The sequence below is a fragment of the Pyrus communis genome, chromosome 17 (assembly GCF_963583255.1).
Source record: "Pyrus communis chromosome 17, drPyrComm1.1, whole genome shotgun sequence".
Classification (NCBI taxonomy): Eukaryota; Viridiplantae; Streptophyta; class Magnoliopsida; order Rosales; family Rosaceae; genus Pyrus; species Pyrus communis.
This window is the reverse complement of record NC_084819.1, coordinates 18378080-18404563: the sequence shown is the minus strand read 5'-3', so window position 1 is coordinate 18404563 and position 26484 is coordinate 18378080. Positions and strand designations below refer to the sequence as shown.

Below are 26484 nucleotides of genomic sequence, written 5' to 3'. Positions count from 1 at the left end.
CCATTGGACAAAAAGGACCAAAAAACCAACTGGCCAGGCCGGGTTGGAATTCAAGGAATCTAGAAGCTGGTTTTGGTACACAACGCAGCAGCACAGACCAATTGCCGCCACCCGTTTGAAACTATTGATGCAAAATACCACAGCTTTTCATCCCTCTGTACACGTACCAAAAGGATCGCTAATGTCTCAACTTTTGGTGCTTTTTCCTCTGCTTTTTCACTGCATTCATGGTTTTAATGACAAAGCCATGATGCACCGGGGGAAACAAGTTGCAAAGTTACCATGAACGAGGAAGCCTCCGGAGGAATATTGGAATACGATTCACCACGATATTTCAGCAACCTTGTGACAGCATTCAGTTCGCACTTCGAATAAAGCGTGATTGCCGGGGAACAACGATTTTGAATAAAATCAAATGCTTTACAAATGGTTCAAAATGTATGTACAAAGTTGAGCCTGTTGAAGCTTATCAGTATCTATATCAGATATTATACAAAGGCGTGCTACAGATTCTAGCCAAGAAAACGTATGAACTGTGACCACGAACAACAAAATATACCTCACCGTACTATCGATAGAAAAATGTCGGCATCGTAAAAGGTCTTGCTACTATATCTTGGTTCTGATTACGTATAACAGCCTTTGCACCAGGGCCATAGAAAGTAAAACTGCAGATAGTGCAAGTTCATTCAGACTTGGCTGACATGTAAAATGTATAAGAATTAATAGCCTCAATCATGTAAAAAGACAACTTACATCAAGTTATTGACACCGAGCATCAAAAGAGAAGAGACTTCTTTGTTCGTCTGATGGATTCAACAACCACCGGCAGAACATCAACGCTGCCCCAACCACTGATAGGAGTGACAGCACTGCTAGAAAGCCAAAATGTGAAACGTCATTGGCAATTATTGCAATTCCCCACATTGTAAACTCTGCCAGACTGGCAACAGCAACTTCTGTTGCGCCAATAATATTTGCTTTGGATGATGGAATCCCAGTTTGAAGAATCTGTGCTGCCACAACATCGTATGACATGTGCCCCAGCCTTGATAATACCTGCATACAAAAAGGTACACGAAAATAAAGACAACAACAAAATGTCTAAAAAGCATGGCAAAAAGCACCTGTTCTCCAATATTCTCTCTAGTACATAGAATTGCAAGTGGAGCATCTGCCACTACAATTGAAACGATTGCTTTGATGACTAGCCGACGCAGGCAGCAGTCACTACTGAAATCTCCTCATAAAAAGAAGCCTCAACATTATCTAAATTATGTACAGATTTAGCAGAGCAGTCTAAGAATCCCCAATTCTGAAAAGAATTCCTCATCATGCTCTCAGATCTAACCTAATATCATAAATCCCATTCCCAATTGATTCACTACTTAATTTTCTTAGCAGCTCATACGTAACTATCATCCGAAACCCAAATCTTGTTTCTTAACTATTAAGTCCTTTCTTCATAAGTTTTTCTATTTCGGTTCACATTTAGTCTCTTATCTCATATAGGAAAAAAGAATGATAAATAAATTCTTACAATCAAACACAAGAAGAATAGAAGGGGGCTCTGCTGGGAGGAGGATCCGCTACAATAAACAGCAACAGCAACGGTGAGAAGTGAAGCTTGAAATATTAATCCCGCCGCTCCTGCCTGGATAAGAAGCTCCATCAGCTATAGACAGAGTATAATGTGACAGTGGACTGTAACATGATAACAATGCAAATTAGCCAACCTTTAAGATGCCAAGTCGCCTGACCAGGCTTGCCGACACAAATGTCGCTGCAACACCCATAAAAGCACACAGTCCACTAAAACCTCCGATAATAGATGGATTTAGACCTGTTGTCACAATACCTTGGAGTTAGAATGGGGCTTAAAAAGAAGCCAATGAAAAGGTTTATATAACCACAGCAGAAGAGGCGTATAAATATGTCTATAATTGAAAATCAATGATGAAGTCATATTCACACTAGAGCACGATTTAAGTGACCTCCTTTTTTGCCTACACTCTGGATGTAATAACAATATGCATGAATCAGTAGGGTTATTGACTTCTAGATGTTGTGCTTAAGAGCTTTTTCTCATCACAAGTGAAATTTATTGTTATTAACACGTGCGTTAATTGGGTATATTTCAGGGTGGCGTGCTAGTGGGTCCAACTCTCTTGGCCGAACTTCCTTATTTTTCCTTCCATGTATTCCTCCTCCCTAACCCCCCCTCTCCCCCCCCCCCCCCCCCACCAAACCGCCCCCACGCGCGAGGGGATGAATAGTGTTTGCTCATATTCTAACCGAGCTATTCAGTGCTTTCAGAACCTGGGCCTTGAATTAATTGCAAAATAATAAAGATCTTTCATAAAATGCATGCAAAATGGGACAAAATTCCGACCAAAAAATATAAGGCTAAAAGGCATGACAAGTACCACTCTGCGTTAGAAATGCTGTCATCAAACTGCCTGGAGTGAGTACAACATTAAAATAGAGCAGCACATAGGCTAGGCTAGCAGGAAGAACTGGTTGCTGCATGTACTCCTTCCATCCAAGTTTAATAGCTGCCACACCTTTATCCACTGATTCCAGAAAACAGAACCAGTTGGGAACTTAGGACAGTATCAGAAGTATCTTTCGATTACAAAAGAGGTGGTCAGACCTCCTTGTATAAAAGATAGAAATATAAATTTACCTATATCGTTGGTATCAAACAGAGATACTTCTGTAGATGTTCTACAAGAAGTTTGTGAACATTTTGGGCGGTCAAGAACCCCACTCGAAAGCTTGTTGGTCAAACATGTGAGAACAATCTGAGAAATGGAAATTCTTAAGTCAATAATAAAAGTGACAATTTTGAAGCAAAATATTGAAACTGAGTAAGGAGAAGAGAAATTACTGCAAAAGGCAATGACCACACCATCAAACCTCCAGAAAATTTCAAGCATGTTACTGGGTCATATTTTGATAGAAGAATGCCAAATAGTGATGCTCCGGCAATCTGTAAATACAAAGTTATAAATCTCCTCAAGCTTCCCCCAAAAGTATCATCTTTTTTCTTGAAAGTTCTAACCAAAGTAGCATGTACTGGAATTAGCCCGAATATTATCTAGAATAACCATAACCATGTGCCTAGAATTTGTTTAACTCCAAGGAATATTTGCAAATTAAATTTCAAATAAAAGGGCAAATATTTCACCATTGACCACATATGAAAAATCCATGGAGATATTGTTAAAGAATAAATGATCATAAGATTAGAAAATACCTCACAGAGAAGATCAATTCGATTAAGAACAGCATTTGCTTGGGCAAGCGCAATAGGCCTGTTCACTCCTGCCAACTGTTTACACGGGAATGTTTAAGCCAAAGAAAACTTGGAAGGATAAAAACTATGTGTGTGCATGTGTATGAGTATCCTAACGAAACAAGGAAACGTCAAAATAGCAGTACCAGCACCACCCAATCACGCTCCATAGCAATCCCCAATGCTACACCAGATAGCCTCTCCACAGCCCCAGCTAGTACAAGTACAATGAACCAAGGGCGGTGAAGAAGGGATGACACAGAAGGAGGAACAGAATGCGCATAGATTATCAGCGCTGCAGATAATAACTGAGCAGCTGCCTGAATGAAAGAAAACAGTTAGAACACAAAAGTTTGAATATTTGTCCTGCATACATCTTTGGGTGCAGTGCAAACCAAACTACTCACCTGAATAATATTAAGACAGTTATACGCAGGTACCCTGGGGAAATGATCCATAAGTGTGCCAACTAAGGGGCCTCCAGCAATTATCGCAAGCTGTTTAAAATAAATTTGAGCTAGTTAGGAAGTAATGTTTCCTACCGCTTTTTCCTATATACTTAATTTATCTCAATAGCAACCTTACTAAAGAAACCCATAAACGCCACTGGTAGAAGGCTTGGATATATCAATGCGATAGCAGAGGGCCAAGAAAAATTCCAAAATTGCTCCACTAAATTTCCAGCTAGACAACTAGCATAGAGAGCTGAAAAATTATGCCCGTTGGATCAGAAATCACCTCAAGGATTCCAAATCATTCACATCAACTATTTTGTTATTTAAATGACACATCAAAGACAGCTTAGGAAAGATACATTACCATGCTTTACTTGGACTATTGAAGGAAGGCTCTTACCATATAATCCCATTGGATGGGCCGGAGTAGCTGCAAGCGTATGTTGCTCCTCTTTTGATAAAACCTAAGCAAGGGAAAAAAAAATGACATGATAAATCTGACAAGACCTAACAGTAATGCAGTACTGAAGTGTTAATGAAAAAGAAAAAAGAAAAGGTTCATAGACAATCTTGTAACTGACAGGCAGTGTCGTCAAGAGACAATCTACATAAGTATCTTCAGTTAGTAAACTCAAAGATTCGGTCTCAAGCATATCAACAATTGGGACTGAGCAACCAGAGCAACCAGGCTCTGCAACAGATGATTCCTCCTGGACCTCATTGTCAGTAGCCACGTGGTTGAAGTGTACATCGGTGTTGGTTATTGAACACCTTGAACTAAAACTGTCGAATCTGTTATCCAAGGCACAGGAAAAGCAACACTGTTAATATAAACACAAGATTCGTAGTGTTTTTTCGATTACAATGTTGCCATTGCTTTAAAAAATTTGAACTCAACTCTTGAAAGGGTGTCCACCTATTTATTTTATACAAACTTAAAAAAACACCTTGATAGATACCATTAAGTACAAGTCCCACTAAGATATAACAATCCAAATTCAAACTTCCTGCCCTTCTAGTTTCTCTTATTTTCCCTACTCATCCCATTCTCCTTCACTTTTCATCAATCTAACAAGCTTATCATGAACTTGATTACATCTTTGATTACCAAACCAATTGAAGTAAAACATTTCAAAATTCCATAACTTTCTTCCATTTTCTTTCACTTTCACAAGCAAACCAAATGACATACAAACCAAAAGCACAAAGCTTACCTCTGAGAACCCACAGAAAGGTGCCTCAAGCCCAACCATCTGCCAGAATCAATTCGATAGCGAATTCGAGAGGAAGGCCGTGGTTGCCTCGATGAAACAGAAGCCCGGTAAGCAGGGAATAAACTAGTAGATGAATTTAAGGAGAGAGAATACTGTGAGAGAGTAACCCCAAAACCGCTACCCGAAGCCATTGATTCTGTTGGCTCCAAGGCTTCAAATCCCAGTTGGGTTCTTGCCCACTCATGCAGCCTCCACAACTAAGCTACCGTTTTGCTCAGTTTCCCAAATTTTCTCAGAAAATCACAGAGGGCACCTCGCAAAATTTAAAAAGAAGCTTAAAGTATGGTCTTTTTGGGTTAATTTTTTTCTGGATTGTAATTCAAAAGATAGGAACTTGGTTCAGATAAATCAAGATTTTTCTGATGTTTTGGGTTTGACTTGCAGAATTGTAGCCAATAACAGACGGGTTCCTCTCAGACTCCATGAACTACGAAGAAAAAATGGGTTTTGGGGGGTGGAATTTATGTGGGTAAATTGAAGGAGAGGGGTTTGGTGATAAAAAGTTGATCACTTGAATAATTTTATGGGGGCATATTTTTTGTGGGTTTTAGCTTGGTTTCATGGCCTTATCCATGCCTGGTGTTTTCTGAGTCCGCCGGTTAGCGGAGAGTTCAAAGTGGTCTTGTTATGTCGCACTGTTTGTGGCTGTAAAATTTCATGGGTGAAAAGAGTTTGAAGGTGTGGGGTTGGGGTTATGGCCCTTATGAGCCATGAGCGTGGAGTCCAACCTCACGCCGTGGACCCATATATGGTCACTTTGCACTATGAATAATCCAGTTTTATACGTAAGCATTAGGAACATGAGTCGTGTCGTCAACTCACTATTAACACAAAAGGACATTTATAACGCTAAATAAGATATAACATGTTTAAAGTTTACCATGATCGGCATTTTAAAAGTACGTGCAACCAGGTGCGGATGGAAATACAAATCGTCTGAGTTCAGAAAATATACATATGATGGTTTTTTGAGGATCTTTCAAATGTTTGGTATGAGTCCTTTTTGTGTTCACTAAATGTTTAATGTAATGCATGCTAAATATATTTCGACATGTTGCATCGACAATACTCGACAAATTCTTTTTATATCACTCATCATATTGCTTCGGCATATGCTGATATCTATTAACATGTGCACAACAAGCCTAATAAGTGAATGAACTGATTTTTTTTTATGCGCGCTTCGCACTTTGTTCCTATCTAAAAAACTTGTATTTAACATTGGGACTTCCAAAGTTCAAATCTTAGATCCGTCACTGCATGCAACGACCTATTATATATTGTTGTACTAATGCATTTTACCACTTTTTAGCATAGCACATTTTGATTTTCATCACGAAGAAGGTGTAGGGTTGTTTTTGGTTCATGGAGTTTCTCGTTGGGTTAGGAAAAAAATTCAACGAATAACGTTGTCGTTTAAAAAAATAAAAAATAAAAATCCAAATGAAACATAACAATGTAACAGCATGATTTATTTAAACCACATAATAATACACTAGCCTTCCCGTACGTGCAGAAGACATTTTTTGAATCATGACGTGTTACGCTAAAAAGTACTTATTAATGTGGATGAAAATGAATAATAAATATATTTAATAAAAGTGGTCTTTTAACTAATCAAAGCAGCTGAATTCATATTAATAAAAGTGGTATTTCAATTTCCATCTACATTTTATTGAATTTACATTAAGATTAAAAAAATAATATTTAATAAACAACTGATTGCTAGCCTATTGTGAGGCTAAGCCCACTCCATTCCCTTAATGTAGATAATATCGTTTGTTAAAAAAAAAAAAAAATCATTAAAGGTTTTTCGAGAACCCTCCAATAATTGAATGAACTGATTTTTTTTATGCGCGCTTCGCACTTTGTTCCTATCTAAAAAACTTGTATTTAACATTGGGACTCCCAAAATTCAAATCTTAGATTCGCCACTACGTGGAACGACCTATTATATATTATTGTACTAATGCATTTTACCACTTTTTAGCATAGCACATTTTGATTTTCATCACGAAGAATGTGTAAGGTTGCGGTTGGTACATGAAATGTGGAAGAAATTCATGTTTCTTGTTGGTTAGGAAAAAAGAAATCAACAAATAACGCCATTTAATAAAATAAAAAAAGAAGAAAAACAAAAAGCCAAATGAAACATAACAATGTAACAGCATAGTTAATTTAATTTGCACATAGTCATATAACACTAACAAGATGTCACATAATTTAAAGTAACATCTAAAAGAAATTCAGATAACATTCCATAAACCACATAATAATACATGTATTTTTTTATGTGGTTCAGAAGATTGAAGTAATGAGAAATAACAAGAATTGAATCATTATTGATACAAGGGGCCTTTAATTTTAATTTGCTTAAAAGGCATTTTATTCAAGGACCTTTAAAAGTGCTCATTTTAGACAATGTTTGTGTCTCCTATAGGAAAATTACTTGTCATTTGCTTATGATTAATGTGTTTTTACCATACGAACATTATAAACAAATCATTCATACTCTTTATCATCATCTAAAGATTATATTTACAAAAAATATTTCAATTTAGAGATCATTTAGACACTCATACACATAAAACAAATAAACGGTTCATCATAAATATGCTATTTGTAATTTGTAACCAACCATCAATCGTATACTATACAATCAATTTTTATTATATTTAATTTTAAATAAAAAATTTATAATGATTTCTAACCACATCCGATTCTCCGACCCTCCCGAGTGTATATACACAAGTTAATCCATCTTGCAGCAACATGTGCATAATCTGCATGTCTATATGTCGACATCTGGCTTCTCGTTTCGGGAAATGTACAACTGGAGTTGAGTGGAATCCATTAAAGTCAAGCTCTCTCTCCTTTCTCTCTCTCTCTCTCTCTCTCTCTCTCTCTCTAAACATGGAAGCAAGTGAGAGCGAGAAACAGAACATGAATTGCAATGTGACAGTTTCTGAGTCTGATGGGAAGAGCTTGCTGGAGAACTCGGAGATTGACAGCTTCTATCAGAGACTCAATAAGCTGCATACTTCATCTGGGCTCAACCTTGTGTGAGTTTTGCTATTTTTTCAGTTTTTTTTTATAGTTTTGGGCTTCTAAGTTTTTTTTTTTTTTTTTTTTCTCTCTGTTTTTCTTATTATTTGCTCAAGTGGGTTCAAGCAAGGATTTTCATGATGGGTTTTGTCCACACAAACACACAGATATGCATATATGTACATGCATGCATGCATGCATGCCATGTTTGGTATTTGAGAAAATTGTGGGGAAGAAAAAAGCAAAAGTTAGAATCTTTGTTCACAAGAAGCAAAGTCGGAACTTTCTAATTCCTAAATCAGAAGCTGCATGTTAAACCTCCTTTTACTTACTTATGCATGTGGAATATTTGGGGAGCTTCTGTGATTGGAATGGTGAATACTGGTTCAGTTAATTTAACCTGTTCCCGGTTGGCGATATCTTTTTGGTTGCACTGTGCAGTTTTGATCTCAGACAATCAATGCTGGACTTGCATTTGTGTTACAAAGAAGTTACTGCAAGAGGAGGGTTTCTTCAGGTAGTTTGTTTCCAATCATTTGACGATGGTTTCGTATTTATGTAGTGAAAACCAAAAAGAGAGTCCATTACCTCGTTCGTGTTTTATCAGATGTTCCAAAAGGGACTAATAATTTGTTTACTTTGATTGTGTTGATTTTGAATCATGGAACGATAAGTTTTCGAAGTTCTGAGCTTCCAGATTTGGGATTATCTAGTTGAAATTAGAATGTCTTGGTTGTTTAGGAGAGAACATGAATTGTTGAAGTGCTTAGCAGCGCGTTCCTATGCAGTTACGGAATCATTTATTAGATGAAGTGGTTTTCAACTTTTCACCTTAAAATTTGAAGGGATGAAGTTGCAGCACAAGATATTAACTAGACCTATAACGGTTACTTTCCAGGTTACCGCTGATGAGAGATGGGGCGAAGTTGCACTCGCCTTAAAATTGGATTGTGACAGTCTGCAGGATTCTCAACCTCTCTTAAACCTTTACGCACTCGTTCTCTACCAGTATGAAAAACTTTACTACTACAGGGAACCTCAAGCGAAAGCTGCTTTTACTCTAGGTAGAGTAGCGAAATGCATGTTTTCAATATGTTTGTATTACCTTTGTTTTTCTGATTAGGATAAAAATATCAGGTCATGCTTTTTATAATATTGGGGATGTCTCAGCAATGGAAGGGCAGTGTAGGGATTATTCATCTCAGATGTTACCAAATCTTGAAAATTCTCATGTGGAGAAGACGACGCGCAAAGAGAATTGTCAGCCAATAGGTATGTCACAGTTGCTTACTTGGTTGATTGAATTCAGCAAACTAAAAACATGACATGTTGCAGTTGTACATTTAGTGGTTATCAAACTTCTGAAGGAACAGAGAAGGTCGTGGGGCCGATTGTTTTCTTTGTGATGCAAAATTGTGAATTCAGCAAACTAAAACATTACATGTAGGAAATTTGATTAGGTTCTACATCTGCAGAACAGAAGCAGTTCCCCCAGCTGCACTCCCAGAAAAAAGAGATGAAAAAACGTGGCGGTTTTCCACGAGGGACACAAAGTGCTTATACTATCTTCCTCAGGAAAGAATGTGAGCGGTTGAAAAGTTCTGCTCCGGAGCAACTTAAGGGTCGAAGGGTCTTAGACTTGGCCGTCCGTGCATGGAGGTGCCTCTCTGAGAGTGAGAAACAGGTAGAGTTACTCAACTTTTACATAGTCTACGTTAATGTTCAGCCACTTGGTTGCATTCGTTTTTACGTGCTTCGTGGTATGCTATTTTATTCCCTTGAAGCTTTCAAACTGTGCAATCAGTATCTTTTATGATCTACTTATGTTCGGGTCCAGTGTTTATTTGCTTAAACTGAGTCTGGAAGCAAAGTTAACAAGAACTTGTGCATTTGATTCCCAAAATTTTATATTAAACTAGTCCTCATTTAGTGTTGAAATTTTAAAAACGTATTTTTCCTAATACCGCACTTCAAGGACAATCAGTAATTTATCAAGTGGACAATGTTCGGCGGCATGACTATTTAAACACAGGCTGATTATTCCTTTCTTTCTGCAACTAATGTCCTTCCTCTGAGTGTCGGTATGTGTAATTGTGTTTATTTTTTTTCCTTGCAGCCATATATTGAGGCAAGTAAGAGGGTTAAAGAAAAAAGAGTGGCCCAAGAAATGACGGGTGATGAGGAAAACCAGGGCATGCAAAATGCAGAAAGAGGAAAGAAGCCTTCATGTTCACGGAATCAGAGCTGCCGCGCGGCTTTGCAGTCTGATAGAGAAAAATCCTGTGTTCAAAATCTGTCAGTGAACTTTCAAGAAAGTCTCCTGGAAGGGATTGACTGGAGTAAGTAATGTGGTTCACCTAAGGACTCAAGAATTTCGGGTGGGGTTTGTTTTTGAAATCGGAGACTCTTTATATTCCGGGGAAGGTAGGTCTTGTACATTTCTTATATATGTTACAATCTTGCCGGTCTTTCGTGTATATTTTGGAAATCCGTTCCCCTGGATGGAAATGTGGTAGCCTAGCCCTTATGTTTTTGGTGGTGAGCGGCTACAGACGGGGTTCGAAAATGCATCCTCAGACCCTTCCCTTAGTGTAAAGAAAGGTTTTTAGCTAATCGTCTTTTGTTTCAACCGCGACTTTTCTTCCATGATATTTCTAAACAATCTCTCTCTCTGAAGAGAATCTTCTCTTCTCAGAGGCATGGAGAATGATCGACTGTGTTTACAAATGTTTGAAATGACAAAGTTGGTTTCGGCACAGATAAAATGCACCGTGTAGAGGACCGATGGATGCACGAGAAACGAGCTTACTGTCGAATTTTGAAATTTTGGTTACAGGTTAGATCATTGTATCCTAGTGGACAAACGCCTATGTAGGTAAGGGCGAACTTTTGTTAAAATGTCTTGAAGCTAAATGGAAAACAAAGAGAGTTCATAGCTTTCAGGCGGAAAACGCTCCAGTCTCGGCAATAATTTCGCTCGTCACTTACTGCCTATCACAATTGGGCCTAGATGTCAATGAGATTTTTTTAAGTCACCAATTTATTACGTGTTAATCGTTTATTAGATGAATAGTGTACTGTTTAAACACGTTTGTAAGCATTTAATAGACGATGATAGTACTCAAAACAAATCTCGGTTGGATGAGAGAATTTCTAAGTAAATCCGTAAGTTAATTAATCCATTTTACATCAACATTCGCATAATCTGCATGTTTGTATGAAGACATCTGGCTTTAGTTTTGGGGATTACAAATGTTGAAGGAGAGCAGAGTGAAGTCATTGAAGTGAAAGCTATCTCTCTGTGCAAACATGAAGGCTGAGACCGAGACACAGATCATGGATTCCAATGCGACGATTTCTGGGGCTGATGGGAAGAGCTTCCTGGAGAACTCTGTGAGTGAAAGCTTCTATCAGAGACTCAACAAGTTGCATAACTCATCTGGCCTGAACCTCCTGTGAGTTTTCTCAAATTTTGAGGGTTTTTGGCTTCTGGGGTTTCCTTGTTTCTCTGTTTTTCTCCCTATTTTATTTCGAAATGTGCCAGAAAGCAATGATTCTCATGATGTGTTTTGTTCATATTATATAGGCTGTGTTTGGTTTTGATAAACTTGGGGGGTAAAAAAAAGCAAAGTGGCAACCTTGTAATTCAAAAATGCGAAGTTGCATGTGGATATATAGGCAGCTTATATATACATACATATATACACACACACATAAATTAACGTATCATATTATTTTAGAAACGAAAGGGTCAGCATTTTGCTAATAAGCCGTTATCTTCTGGCAGCTTTCAGAGCCATTATGTGCGAAAAATGGTGACGTTTTTTTTTCTAGAATTGCATATGCCGCTTAGAATCTGCATCACTTGAAATTACATTTGTTGTACCGTATATTAGGCTTCAATATTGGGACCTCACTGCTTAGCCATGTAAAAGCGGAATGAAATATTGAGGTCCCACTACTTAGCCCATGATGTATGTAAGAGGGGAAGGAAACCCTTATTCTATAAAAGGATCCTTCACCCTCACTTTAGGAGGAGGGCAAAGAGAGCAAATCCTAGCCTCTATAGCCTCCATGTACATTGTAACTCTCAATTTACATAGTGAAACTGGATCGACAACAGTGTGAACGTAGCCCCAACTTAGGATGAACCACATTATATATTTGTATTTTTGTGCGTTTGTGTGATTTACGGTCGGATTTACGTTGTTCCAAAGTCTCACTGATTTTGTGCATCAACAACATTATAATCTTGTAAATACCATGGAAAATCAGAAAGTGAGACTCGGTTTTATTCCTTATCAGTAACAAGCTTCGGTTTAAAGTTCTCTCTCTTTATTTGTACAAGAAAATTTTTCATAGCTGATACAAACAAGAGTCTCATCAGATATCTAGACAAGGAAGAAGCTGAACTTCTTTCTGGAGCTGAAAGGGGTTCGGCCTCCTGTAGCAAAACACAAATCTTTGAAACGCCTCAGAAGACGATCATCAGCTGACACACAGACCGTTACAGTTGATGGCGGTCCGTATCCAACGAGGGTAACCTGTCTATTAAAATATCAGTAACCGAAGGGTATCATTTTTCAAAGGTCCCCAATCCTCTCTTCATTTCAAAGAACTTGTAGCTTTCAACTTACTACTACTGTTTCGCAGTGGTTTCTCATCCTATTTGTCAAATTTTCTGGTGTTGCATGGCCCTTTCCGTATTTGTCACGTAAAGATTCTAAATGCAGGAAGCTCGCAGTAAGTTTAGCGTCGAAACTGAGCCTGAAACCACGGTTTCCATTGATCCCGTGGATGGATATCTTAGTCCAGAAGGATCAGCAATTCTTCATTTCAAGAGACCCTCACCCTCAGCTTCAACGGGGGAGAATAAATTGCAAGGTAACGCTTATTTTCGCGTACAAACCAATCAGGTCTGCCAAAACAATCGAATTGCACGAGCTGTTTCAACAAATGTGAATTGAATCAAACTTTGCTTGTCTTGCAGATTTACTATTGCAAGGAAGATGAGGTCCGGTTGTATCAATCGTTATTATTCCAAGCACCCCTCCGAGAGGAAATTGCAGGATCGTGTAAACTTTAGGTGGTTATATAATTAAAACATAAACAAGGAGTTGGCTGACTTGATCGTAAAACAATAGCCATTGGATGCCAAGCACAATGATGTCGATGCAACAACACCAAAGTCTTCTACAAAGCATCTAACCGTATACAACTACTTTATGGGAATCGTTTATTGTGTGTCTAGGGTTTGCATGGACCTTAGTATTTATACTGGTTAAGGTATTAAGATTCTGTCCATAAAGGAATCCCAAATCTCACATTTTTAGCCTATCAGTTAGGTGTCATAATCAGATAAAATCAAGAATATTACAAGACACCTAATATAAGATTGATATCTTTAGGAAATCAAATCACAATATCTACATTAATCTTCAATATTACATTCCTATTATATGTTGTAGACGATTTAGGGTTGATTTACATCGGAATAAATCCAACATATCTAACCCAGAAGAAAGCGCACTTGCATGTTATTGCATCAAAACATATAAATGTTGACTAATCTGACTAACATGGAACTTGGTCATACGTTGTAAAGCCAAAAACTTGAAAAAGCAGCTTACAGCTACCGGATGCGCGCTGACATTATCTCCTACAATTATTTGTTCACCGTGATGGCAATATCTCCTACAATTTTTTGTTCACCGCGAAAATTGGATACCAAATTACACATAGCAGCTATAGTTACTAAAAAGTATAAAACAGTTTTGCCCTAACTAAAGCATGAGATTTCCTAATTGTGTTTCTTCTTTTACATCATTATCATTATTGTTAAAGAGTCTTGCTTCTAACTAAACAACCGTCCATGTGACCGACCATCCACGAGCATGTAGCCCGTGTGACCAGATTGTCAACCGTTGATGCATGTGAACAATATTATCGAACCCAAGCCTGTGCTTAGTTGTTATTTGTTGTCATTAGTTTAACATAAAACACCATGATTATGGTTCTTGGGACAAGCAATGGATGGATTGCTCACTAAGACACGCACACTCGTGCGCACCTGTCTCCATTTGATCAAATGATGAAAGTGTGATCACTAATGAGGATTAGGCACCTAATTAGGGTACCCGGAAAACCAAATATAATTATTTAGGTTAGAATCAATCTTTGACAAAAGCTCTTAAGACTTAACCAAATCATGTGAATATGGACCATGTTTGTTTAATCAAATTAGATTAAATAATCACTCGCATTATAATATTAGAAGAGATGACAACTTAAAACGCGCTTCTGCCACCAAATTCCATGTTTATCTTCTTCCCAACATTGTTGTCTGAGTGTTGAATATTTAGTCCATTGCACTATCTAATTGGCTCTACCCACCCACTTGTACTAATTTCATCCTAATTTAGTTGTTCAAACATTTGAACTTAATTTTAATTTCGTTTAAAAGATGTGATTATGAGACGGAGGCTTATATCAAAAGGGATAGAGAAATACCTAGAAAGACTTTAAAAGAGATTTTAAGAAAAGATATGAAATACTTGAAGTTAACGGAAGACATGGCGCAAAACCGAGTGCAGCGCCATTCGATGATTCATACAGTCGACCTCACTTAGCTAGTGGAATAAGACTTAGTTGTTGTACTTCAAATTAGGGTTGTTCATAAAATAAGCATCTCAAAACTTCTACTCGTGTCACAAAAACTTACAATACAATTTTGAAGAGAAAAGAAAAACTCATGATGGACTCAATTGTTGTTAGACCTAACTATTACTTAGCTCAACACTAACAATTGATGATAAGTGGGGATGAACAAGAGCTGCTAGATTTTCATTTGAAATATCTTCTTGTCAGAACAGACTCCTTAACTTCGGAAATACCTTACCAAGATCCCAAATCCCAAATGGGTGATTAGAGGTGGAAACAAAGCTAGGATTCAATAAACAATGATTGAAGTAACAAGACTAAAGATGTGATAGTTTTTTTTTATTTTTTATAACAGTTAATTCTTAAAGTGTCTCTCATTAGCATTAACAACTGTGAGAATGAACTCTTCAACTGCCTCTCTTACTAATTAATCTATAAGAGTTGAAGTCTTCAAGTTTCATGATTTTCCCCAAGACAACCAAATGGAGGCTTGACCAGCAAGTTTGATTCAGATTGGAAATGCAGCTACATTAATTGTATCAAAGTCAAAAACCTAACAATTTAGAAAAACATCCCCCCGTGACAGATGAAACCAAAGAGATATAGAGTTTGCTTGTCAAATTAAACATCATAATTATTGATTAATGAGAAAAAAATATAATTAAAAAAACTGAATGACAAAGATTTTTAATAATAAATTGAAGAAACCCATGTTAGGGAGCAAGGCTGCACCAAAACCAATCAGGGGTTTCCTGTCTTATGCAGTCACAGCTCACAGGTCTTTTGGTTCATCTTTGTGATTCAGTTATTTAGTCCCAATCAAATTATTTTATTTAGCGGGGAACACCAAATGAAACCACATTGGCTATTTTTTCAATTAGTTTAGAGAAGGGATAAGTAAGAATATTGCGGAGGATGCAAAGGAAATTGTATAGTGAATTAGCAAATCCACAATAAACTTGTAGCTTAAGTCATTAAAAACAGTTAATTTTGTAATTGAATTTTTATATTCGATGCTCGGATAGTTATTGTTCCTTGATTAACTCGAGAAGACATTATCTCACCGTAGTCAAGGTTGAATCTTTTACCTCATACGACAATTATCATTACTTATTGACCCAAACCTGAGAAGTTTGGGTGAAACTGTCACAGCCCGACCCGGGATGGCTATTTTTTCAATTAGTTTAGAGAAGGGATAAGTAAGAATATTGCGGAGGATGCAAAGGAAATTGTATAGTGAATTAGCAAATCCACAATAAACTTGTAGCTTAAGTCATTAAAAACAATTAATTTTGTAATTGAATTTTTATATTCGATGCTCGGATAGTTATTGTTCCTTGATTAACTCGAGAAGACATTATCTCACCATAGTCAAGGTTGAATCTTTTACCTCATACGACAATTATCATTACTTATTGACCCGAACCTGAGAAGTTTGGGTGAAACTGTCACAGCCCGACCCGGGATGGCTATTTTTTCAATTAGTTTAGAGAAGGGATAAGTAAGAATATTGCGGAGGATGCAAAGGAAATTGTATAGTGAATTAGCAAATCCACAATAAACTTGTAGCTTAAGTCATTAAAAACAGTTAATTTTGTAATTGAATTTTTATATTCGATGCTCGGATAGTTATTGTTCCTTGATTAACTCGAGAAGACATTATCTCACCATAGTCAAGGTTGAATCTTTTACCTCATACGACAATTATCATTACTTATTGACCCGAACCTGAGAAGTTTGGGTGAAACTGTCACATCCCGACCCGTGACGGATCACTTCCCGGACCCGCTCCACCACCGTAGCACGATATTGTCCGCTTTGGGCCCCACCACACCCTCACGGCTTTGTTTCTGGGAACTCACACGAGAACTTCTCGATGGGTCACCCATCCTGGGAATGCTCTCGCGCGCTACTCGCTTAACTTCGGAGTTCCCATGGAACCCGAAGCCAATGAGCTCTCAAAAGGCCTCGTGCTAGGTAGGGATGAGAATATACATATGAGGATTACTCCCCTGGGCGATGTGAGATGTCACAGAAACTAAGTGGAGGTCCAAACCGATTGATGTTGAAGAATTAGCGGATGAATTATGGATAGGGGTAAAATGATACTCGAACCCAAAACTAACTGGTTCTCCCCGAAATGCGTTGATGCGCATCAATTAGCTGGACATCTAGGGGTAAAACATTGTTTCTATGCAGGCTGCTAAAGTGATACCAAATCAAGACAAACTTTGAATACAAAATATGACCTCAAAATAACAGAGGTCAAAGTCGGCTAGTGAGACAATATCAAATCAACTTCATCGTAAAATTCAACGTTGAGTATCATTTTATAACTTAACAGGAAAAAATGAACCTGTCTCACCACAGAGTTATAACTGTTGATGTATAACGTGTATTATTTTATGCTAGAAATTTCCAATCCAAGTGTTTTGCATTGAATTAAACATACACTAATTTTAATTAAACCCAACTTTTTGGTAATGAGGTCTGTCTCACACAAGGAGACAAGCTTTCTGGCATGTAATTAGTTGGAGGATCTTATTTTTTTTTAGATTGTTTATATCTTCCAATTTGTGAAATCAGGCCCCTTAATGTGCTTACATAACACATGTTCTAGGGTTTAAGATAATCTAATCGATCAAATATTGCTTAATTGATAAGATTAAGTGGAATAATTATTGTTATTAATTAGTAGATGAGATATTTAAATAAATAAATTTAGTAGTGGAAATTAGAGAGGCCGAACTTTGGCACAATGGAAATATTATTCCTGTGTAACAAAAAATCAAGAATTTGGTCTCTTTACAAAATAAAGATAAGATTGTGTACGATAGATTTATGGTTTTGTTAAGTTGGTGTCGCTCATTTTAGCGAGGAAACCACAAAAACAAAAGGAAAAGAGCATGTTGGAAGACGAAGACGTGAGGCAGGCAATGTGGATCGAACCCGGCCACATCCTTAAATTAGGAGGTCGTCCAAACTCCAAAGCCGCTGATAGAAAATTACAAAAATAATGGTCCAGATGATTGAAAGCGCCATCAAAACAACCACATGCCTCTCTCTCTCTCTCTCTCTCTCTCTCTCTCTCTCTCTCTCTCTCTCTCTCTCTCTCTCTCTCTCTCTCTCTCTCTCTCTCTCTCTCTCTCTATTTGGGCATTACCCACTAATCATTGCTAAGCTAAAAGACAAATTCCATTTGTCCCCAAAGCCAGTTGATGGAAGCCAACACATTTGGGTTTTTTAAAATCAGCTATTTCCACATCATCAATCCACCAAAAATAAATCCATAAATAAAAACCGAATATATTTTCTCAAGTATCATCTGTGGATATTTCTTTTTCGTTATGCAAGCGATATTAGGGAGTGGATAGTTGAACTTAAAATCTTAGCAAATAGAGTGAATGCATTTAACCGGCTGAGCAATACGCATGGTGTATTATCTCAAAGTTTTTAATATTATTTCATTTAACACATAATTAAGTAATTTCTCAATTGACAAAAATATATGATAGTCGCTTTCTGGTTGCTAACAAATTGATATTCACGTATATTATAAAGTTGGATTGTATTCAATTTTAACCGTTGTAACCGTGTTGTTATCATATCTACCTCGAATTAATCAATACGCAAAACGATATAACAATAATGATGCATTAACTCATATTTATTTATTGCCAAAATGAGAACAATTATATATCTATATCCAAATGGATTTCAAGTTATAACGTATAATGTTCGAGATTGTCACCCCAAATAAACTACTATACTATATCAGTCAAGACATGGAACTATTTAAGATTTTATTGATTTAACACATTCGAAATTTTAAAAAGTGGACTTAGTGGAAGATTGCAAATATTATAACAAAAGAAGACATGCCGGCCTTGCAAGACAAGAATCACGACGACCAGACAGACCCATGTTTTTTGGCAAATTTTCCGGTGACACGTTGCCCCGTGGATTGAAGCTTTCACTCTATGATTTGGTAAATTTCAAAGTGCATTTATAATATAGGGCGAACTCAGGTGGAAGGTAAAACATCTATCGTACTTGACAATTGACATTATTTTCACTTTACAAATAGAATGTTTTCATGACTTAAACTTGTGACTATTTGATCGCTAAAAAACAATTTTTCCGTTGTGTCAAAACTTACTCACAAAGTGAATATAACATTTTTGGTAAAAAAATTTATTGGAATTCAATGCGGCACGTTTGAAATGCATTTTATATTTTCTTAAGAGACGTGAGGATATGTTTCACCTGCCAGGGTGACGTACAACTCAAAACATTTATATCACAAAACACATTTCCAACTCTGTTTAGACCGAAAAATATTTTGGTGTGCCAAAAAAATAACTCGATACATTAAGTGTAATTTAATACAATTGGACGGAAATTTTAAGAAAACAATTCCAACCAATTGTAGTATGAGACTGGTGTACGGAGCCATGATCTCGGCACAATGAAAGTTTATCTGCTTTAGACTTTAGTTGCATCTAATGAAGGTTTACCTGCTGTAGTTGACCTAATTAATTTTATAGTTTTCTCATTTCTCATTTTTTTTTATACATAAGCAATATCAGAAAAGAGAGAAACGCATGACATAATTCGAATGCATGAGCATATACTTTCAACCATTTAGAATCGGTTTGAGATTGCTTATGTAGAAAGTTTTTTTTTATTTTTTATTTTTATAATAAGGATGTTAAAAGTTTTATAGATCAAATACCGTTTTTACGATTAATAAGCAATTTTAAGCATTTAAGCATTTATGTCAAACATAGTTACACAAACACAACTATGCTAGATTTGTAAGAGTGGGGAGTCCACAATATAAGTACTTATACAAAAATACGTCATTGCTTTCGGTTGTTAAGAAGCATTTTTAGTTTTCAAAAACAATTTTCAAACGGAGTCTTAAACTACAAACCCATTAAATTTATTTTAATCGTTTTATGTGAATTTTGTGAATCACACGCAAATAAATGTCGCGTTCATTTAATTGAAAGTGAAATAACCCAACATTCACTATTAGAAAAACAAAACTAAAGAGCCCACAAAACATTGTCCGATTGATGAAGATTGCACATGTTCCCAATCACCAGCATGTTCAACGGGGAGGGTCTCTTTTGTTCTTTACTACTAGTGCTCTATTATTTTTCCAATCAAACTTCAGCGTTACGCTGCTAATTCATCCCAACGTCTTTTTCTTTTTCTTTTTTAAATTTAATATTATTAAGAGGAGGAATGAGACTCAACTCGACTCTATTATAATAATTAAGGGAATGAGAGAGTTTCGAACACAGAACGTATAGGTGAAAACACAATACACTATCCAGTATGATATTGAACCATATGCACATCATCCCCATGTTTCATAACTTCCCATTTACCAATTTACTTGTTTATTGTTCCTAATATTATTAAAACAGATTAAATCCCAATGAACATCTAGAAATATTTCTTTCAAATATGAAAATGAATTAAAAGAGAAAAAGAAAATTGCGAAGGCTAATGTTCTAAACGTAGCCTTACTACATCCTAGTCGGGACACTCTCACAAAAGCATAAAACTCTCATATATTTTAATCTCATTTGATTCTGTGTCGTTCTCAGTTCTCACCCTATTTGAGAGATATTATGGTTAGGAACAATAAAAGACGGAAATTTAACTTCTGTTACATTAGTCATTAAATAATTAAACTTTGTTTTACAGGGTAATATGATAGGTGACTGAGGTACGTTCTGATGTCACGTATAAAATTACTGAAATAAAAAAAAATTAAAATAACTGGTGATTAAGATGTTGAGGTTCTATCCAAGCATTCAGAGTTCAAAATTCTTATCTTTGAATTATTATTATAATTTTGTGCCATTTTCCCTTAATAATAATTAATAAATAAATATTTTAAAAATACCCAAAATAAATACTCTGAATGAAAAGGAGAGGAAAAAAAAAAAAGAGTGAGAGAGAGAGAAAAGAATAGAAAGGTAGAGGGAAAAAGGAGGAAGAGGGCGGCAATAAATGTGATTAAGGTAACACCGCGTTGTTCCCGTGAACTGCTTTTATATTCACTCTCAAGCCCTTCCCAGTCTCTCCCATTCCCATTTCTCCTCTCTCCCTCCCCCCAACCCAACACCCCCCCCCCCCCTCTCTCTCTCAAAACCTCCACCCAAACAAACAACTCAAACTCCGCTCTCTTTTTATCACTTATCAGGTATATAGATACAATCCTACATGTGTGTGTGTGTAAATATGATTTGTTCATCTTCTTGTTTTCATCATCGTAATATAACAATCGTTTTGTATGATTATATTTGCAGGTGTGTGTGTATATATATCGGTGATTGTTGAATTGCACTCTCAACATATTTCAATATCTTCTTCCATGGCGGCGTCGATGATGTCGAACTTTGACGGAAGCCTGGACGCGTTGTCGATGGAGTCGAGCCGGAAAAAGCGGAGAAAAACCGGAGTCGTTGAAGAGGATCACAATCGGAGCTCAGAAACCGGAGTCCGATGGAGATCCGAGACGGAGCAGCGGATCTACTCGACGAAGCTCGCGGAGGCACTTCGTCAGGTGCGACGGAGATCGTCTACGTCGTCGGCGGCGGTGGCGAAGGTAGCGGGAGGCGGGAGGGACGTGAAGGAAGCGGCGGACCGCGTTCTGGCGACGGCGGCGAAGGGGACGACTCGGTGGAGCAGGGCGATTCTAACGGCTCGTCTCAGGATAAGCAAAACGATTCACAAGAAAAGAAAGGCGAGGGTGACCGGGGACAACAGGTTGAAGAAAACGGAGGTTAGGAGAGAGAGAATAATGTTACCAGTTGTGCAGAAAAAAGTTCGGGTTCTGAGCCGGTTGGTTCCCGGTTGCCGAAAGACGTCGCTGCCAAACCTTCTAGAAGAAACGACCGATTACATAGCGGCTTTGAAGATGCAGGTCAGAGCCATGGCGGCTCTCGCCGAGTTACTTTCCGGTTCGCCGGTGAACCGTCCCGGTTCGAGTGTCAACAGTTGACGCTGAGAGCCGGCCGCCTCGGGTTATTGTGCCAGGTGTTTTTTCCATTTTGTAATATTTATAAATATTTTAATCTTATGAAAATTTTATTTTCTTGTATTTTATTGTATACGTAGCTTTTTCTTTTCTTCATTGCCCCGCTATCATTTTTTTTCTTTTTATTTTTTAACCGTTAATTTATTGAGTTGATGGAGTATGCCACCTAATTTATTCTCATTTATCAACAAACACTGCTAATTAAACAGCGTGCTTCCGGCTTCTAATTTTTGTCGTTTGCTTTTAAAATTGTTATTAGCGTTTGAAAATATCCGTGCCTATTTTTATTTTCTTTTTTAAATTAAATTTTTTTTTTACCATATTTCTTAGATATGTGCAATTTTTAAAATATAGGCATTGGTGAAATTATCTATATGCAAATTTATGAAAATATCAATGGATATATCGATATCAATTTCGATATCGGTTGCTTTCAATGAAAATGATGAAAATTTAAAACGAAACTTTAGGGAATGTCAAGCACTCGTTTTGATGAAATATAAGATAATAAGAGTTTATCTGATATTTAATTGATATGTCGGAAATATTAACGAAATCTGTCGATTTTAGCCAAAATTTAAGAGTTTTTATGGTATGTAGTGAAGTTTAGACTTCAGTCCCTTCTTTCATGGAAATATCGACTATGTCGAAGAAATTTCAAACATTGGATACATGGGGATCATGCTTCATTTTACTAAACTTCAAATAATTAGTCTTCTTTAATTTAAATTAGTGTAGAATATTGTTTATGTAAAAAAAAAAAAAAAAAAATTCGAACAGGTTATCAACAGAAGTGTGGTTAGTCTTGCGTTTAAATCTCGACTAAACCAAATCTATTGTTTTCTATGCAGAAACAAAAACCATAAAGGAAAAGTGATTAGCTCCTAAGTGCGATTATGACTTATGATGCTACGATTATATTCTCTACTTTACTTTGAAGCTAGGCAAATAATATAAGGGCTAATTTTGGGTACTTAGAGCAGTGTGGTGCAATTATAAGTCGAATTTTCTTCTATGTGGTTTAAATTACTTTCGGATAAAAGGAAACGACATGATCAAGGTCTAATTCATTTTGGGTCGATCTTTCCCAAAATGAGAAATTAACCAACATTTTTTTTATTCATTTAGTTTTAAATCAAAGTTGAAAGCAGCTTTGAATCCTTTTGCACTCATGTTCGTATCTCTCATTTCGTTTAGTTTAATGTCAACTATTGCTTTTGTAAAAAGTCTAAGTTGAAACCCAAAATATTGTACAAAATTTACCTTAGTTTTGATTTCAATGAAAATTTGCAAAATGGTAAGTTTGGCTTGTTTGAAGTAAAAAATTGGTCTTCTTGTAAGTTTGTAATCAAATGATGAACTGAAATCGGTTCACCCGACTCCTGACTTTAGAATGTAGAAAATAGAATGTATCTGACAATGTAGTCTAATATCCTAGTTGATAGGCTGTTGGAGTTCCACCTATGTGTCCCGAGTTTGAAACTCCCTTATCCCTTAATTTATTGTTATGGTTTGAAACTCCCCCCCCCCCCCCTCCTTTGAATAATAATATGAGGGAGTTTCGAACCCTTCCCCCTATCATATTAGAGTTTTTTTCTATTTTTTTGGTGAATAAATGATATTATCTACACTAAAAAGGTGGGGGAGTGGACTAAGCCTCAAAATGGGTTAGCAACAATGTGGTTCAAATTCGTCTTTGACGAGAATCGAACCTAAAACATCTCACTTATAAGAGAAGAGGAATACACTAGACCGTAGTACTAAATGACAACTATTATATTAGAGTTAAGTACAATGAACTCTCTTACTATTGCGGTCAATTATGTCTTTCCCTTAAGGCCCACCAGATGAATGATGGAGATTAGAGACCATGTATGCTAAATCTCTTCCAAACCTTTCTCCTTTTTACAAAAATGGACCTGCAGCTTAATTGCTTATCGCTTGTATTGTATGGCACTAAAGACTTCTATTTGTCTCATATTCACCGATAAAATCTTTCACTTCAAGCAAGAGTAATGCTCCACGTACCACATTTACTGATTACCTTGCTAATCACTTCTTTAATACACATGAACTCTATTTGTATACATGAAACTCACATGTATTAGAAAGGTGATCAGAAATGTGATCCAAATAGCTACACTCTTCAAAGCAAATAATTTGCAGCTCGGTTAGTAGTAGTCGTCGTCGTCGTCGTCGTCGTCTTTCATGTACCACACGATTATGCATTCGTCTCCTTTCTGACACCGTCCCTTCCAATAATTTAGAAGATAAAGTGAAACTAACTTCAGAAGAAATTTAAAAAAAAAAAAAAAATTTAAGATTTTTTTTTTTTGTTGTGTGGGGGGGGGGGGGGGGGGGGGGGGGGGGGGGGGCGGAGGGGGGAATCGCGTTAGTCCCACTTCCACAAAATTGTGGGTCTTACAAGATACAGCCGCACATCATGTGCCTCAGGGACCCTACAATTCCAAGGGCACTGACCCTCCAACAAGTCCAAACCCTAATTCCAAAAAGCATGCATGTGCGTGTAAAACAAACCGTCACATGCTATTTGAAGCAAATGGGATATGCCCTATAACTAAAGGGCAATCAAAAGTATTGCTCCACAAGCATTCAAATGTTTAGTGTGGGGGAATATTTATACAAACATTTTGGTCCCAAACAAGGTTTTATAGGGCATGTCCTACCACCAAAATGTCACTCTTAGACATTTCATATTCCTATTATTGGGAGGGGTTAGCAAGTCTGGTTACGGCTCGAGACACGTGTCGTGTTGCAAATGGAGACGGGACGGAGGCTAGGACCATCCCTATCAAGTTGTACGTGTAGAGATCAAAAGGGTTTATCGAATCAAGGACCACATATTTTGTGTTCTTGTTGGCTTTGCCAATGCATGCTCCGTCTGTTTTATCGAATCACATTATTTGTGTGCTTTTCTTTTCCCCATTTATTTCTTCATTTCAAGCACACACACTATATCCTCACATGCTTCCATGTGCGTTCTTTTAAAACCTATCTTTTTCTTTCCTTTACTTTTGTTTTTTAATTATTATTTTGAGTCCCATGGGTCTACCACACGAGAAATATTTACCTGCGTTATGAGGAAGAGACAATACAAAATGCAACGAGAGTAGCTTAGGGTCTGTCTAATAATAATTTCGTTTTCACTTTTTTTTAAGAAACAAATGAATAAAAATTGAGAACTTATTTAGTAACTGTTAGGGTTAACAAAATTTGGCTTGGTTTTCATTTTTATTTAGACTATTTAAAAAATAAAAAACTAAAATAGTTATAAAATAGACTATTAGCTTATAACTCTAGTGCAGATTAATTAGCACCACTTACAATTTTGAACTCTCATACATCATCTTGGTTCCGTAAATTTAAAAGTGAAACTTAGAGGTATACTTTATGAAACGAATATAACTCTTCGAAGCAGACAGTGGCGTAGTTACATTGACTAGAACATATGTACTATTTTTTACTCACACGACTTTAAATCCTCCTCTTTGCACTTTATAGTAATTTAAAGTAAAATATCGTTTGTATCAAAATTTCGATTAATTTTCCTCTTCCTCTAGCTAGCTAGTTTGCATCGCCACCGTTCATCAAGACTTTAAGATAAATCTTATCCAGAATCTGCAAGGAGAATTAAAGGCCTAATAAAGAATGTCTGACCAATGAAAACTCGTACTATCCATAGAGATATAATATCAATATCATGTAATTTCATGATAGCTGATCGCTCAAATGGTCCAACAATTTGAGCTCAGGAGGGTATGGAGGTCCAAGACATAGCCTTCAAGTTCGGTTTTACAATTTAAATCGCAACACCTGTTCCAACTTGGCATGCAACGTGTCGTTTTCTGGATGGGTACCTGATTATGACATGGATAGTGAATGTGCCAAATTAGCCTGCGCTGGTCACTTGCAGCCAAGTGACATGTCGCCATCGGACCAAATCATCAAATAATGCCCGCATATTCTTCTGCATTATTTTTCTCATATTCTTTTATCATCCTGGTTTCTATCGATCGACAGACCTTGATCAGGTCACATATGCAAACAGTTAAATCAATTTTGGCTTATGCCTCAGCATTATTTGACGTATATAGCTGATTTTATCAGTTGTAAAGTTTTTATTTTTTTAGAAAAATTAGTTTGGAAACTTAGCTGCATTTCTGCATACTTTCTTCCATGTTCAAGAACATATATATATATATATATATATATATATATATATATCACATCACTTTCAATTCTAATATTTGACATAGCTCTCAAGTTCAATTCAGTTGTATTTGTGACATCCCACATCACCCAGAAGAGTGATCCTTATATGTATATTCCCATCCTTACCTAGCGCGAGGCCTTTTGGGAGCTCACTGGCTTCGGAGTTCATCGGAACTCCAAAGTTAAGCGAGAAGGGGGCTAGAGCAATCCCATGATGGGTGACCCATCGGGAAGTTGCTCGTGAGTTCCCAGAAACAAAACCGTGAGGGCGTGGTCGGGGCCCAAAGCGGACAATATCGTGCTACGGTGGTGGAGTGGGCCCGAGGAGTGGTCCCCCCCCGGGCCAGGATGTGACAATTTGGTATTAGAGCCTAACCCTGGCCGTGGTGTGCCGACGAGGACGTCGGGCCCCTAAGGGGGGTGGATTGTGACATCCCACATCACCCAGGGGAGTGATCC

General features: G+C 37.0%; 3 protein-coding genes across 3 annotated transcripts; 2 read left to right on the top strand and 1 right to left on the bottom strand.

Moving 5' to 3' along the window:
- Positions 1–361: 361 nt before the first annotated feature.
- Positions 362–5670, bottom strand: LOC137722899 (solute carrier family 40 member 3, chloroplastic-like). The gene is made up of 14 exons (XM_068462012.1): positions 4968–5670; positions 4335–4545; positions 4154–4217; positions 3879–4003; positions 3706–3795; positions 3445–3618; positions 3260–3334; positions 2891–2992; positions 2687–2804; positions 2427–2573; positions 1737–1843; positions 1541–1654; positions 757–1059; positions 362–668 (listed from the first exon to the last, which is right to left on the bottom strand). Exons 1-13 carry the CDS (start codon positions 5156–5158, stop codon positions 763–765), a joined length of 1815 nt encoding a protein of 604 aa, XP_068318113.1. The 5' UTR covers positions 5159–5670; the 3' UTR covers positions 362–668; positions 757–762.
- Positions 5671–7940: 2270 nt separating this feature from the next.
- LOC137722146 (putative high mobility group B protein 11) lies at positions 7941–10587 on the top strand. Its single transcript, XM_068461120.1, has 6 exons — positions 7941–8089; positions 8514–8589; positions 8971–9136; positions 9210–9344; positions 9533–9756; positions 10189–10587. The coding sequence occupies exons 1-6, from the start codon at positions 7941–7943 to the stop codon at positions 10417–10419; spliced, it is 981 nt and encodes a 326-aa protein (XP_068317221.1). The 3' UTR covers positions 10420–10587.
- Positions 10588–20792: 10205 nt separating this feature from the next.
- LOC137723601 (transcription factor bHLH149-like) lies at positions 20793–21902 on the top strand. Its single transcript, XM_068462799.1, has 2 exons — positions 20793–20955; positions 21062–21902. Exon 2 carries the CDS (start codon positions 21127–21129, stop codon positions 21754–21756), a length of 630 nt encoding a protein of 209 aa, XP_068318900.1. The 5' UTR covers positions 20793–20955; positions 21062–21126; the 3' UTR covers positions 21757–21902.
- The last annotated feature ends 4582 nt before the right edge of the window (positions 21903–26484 follow it).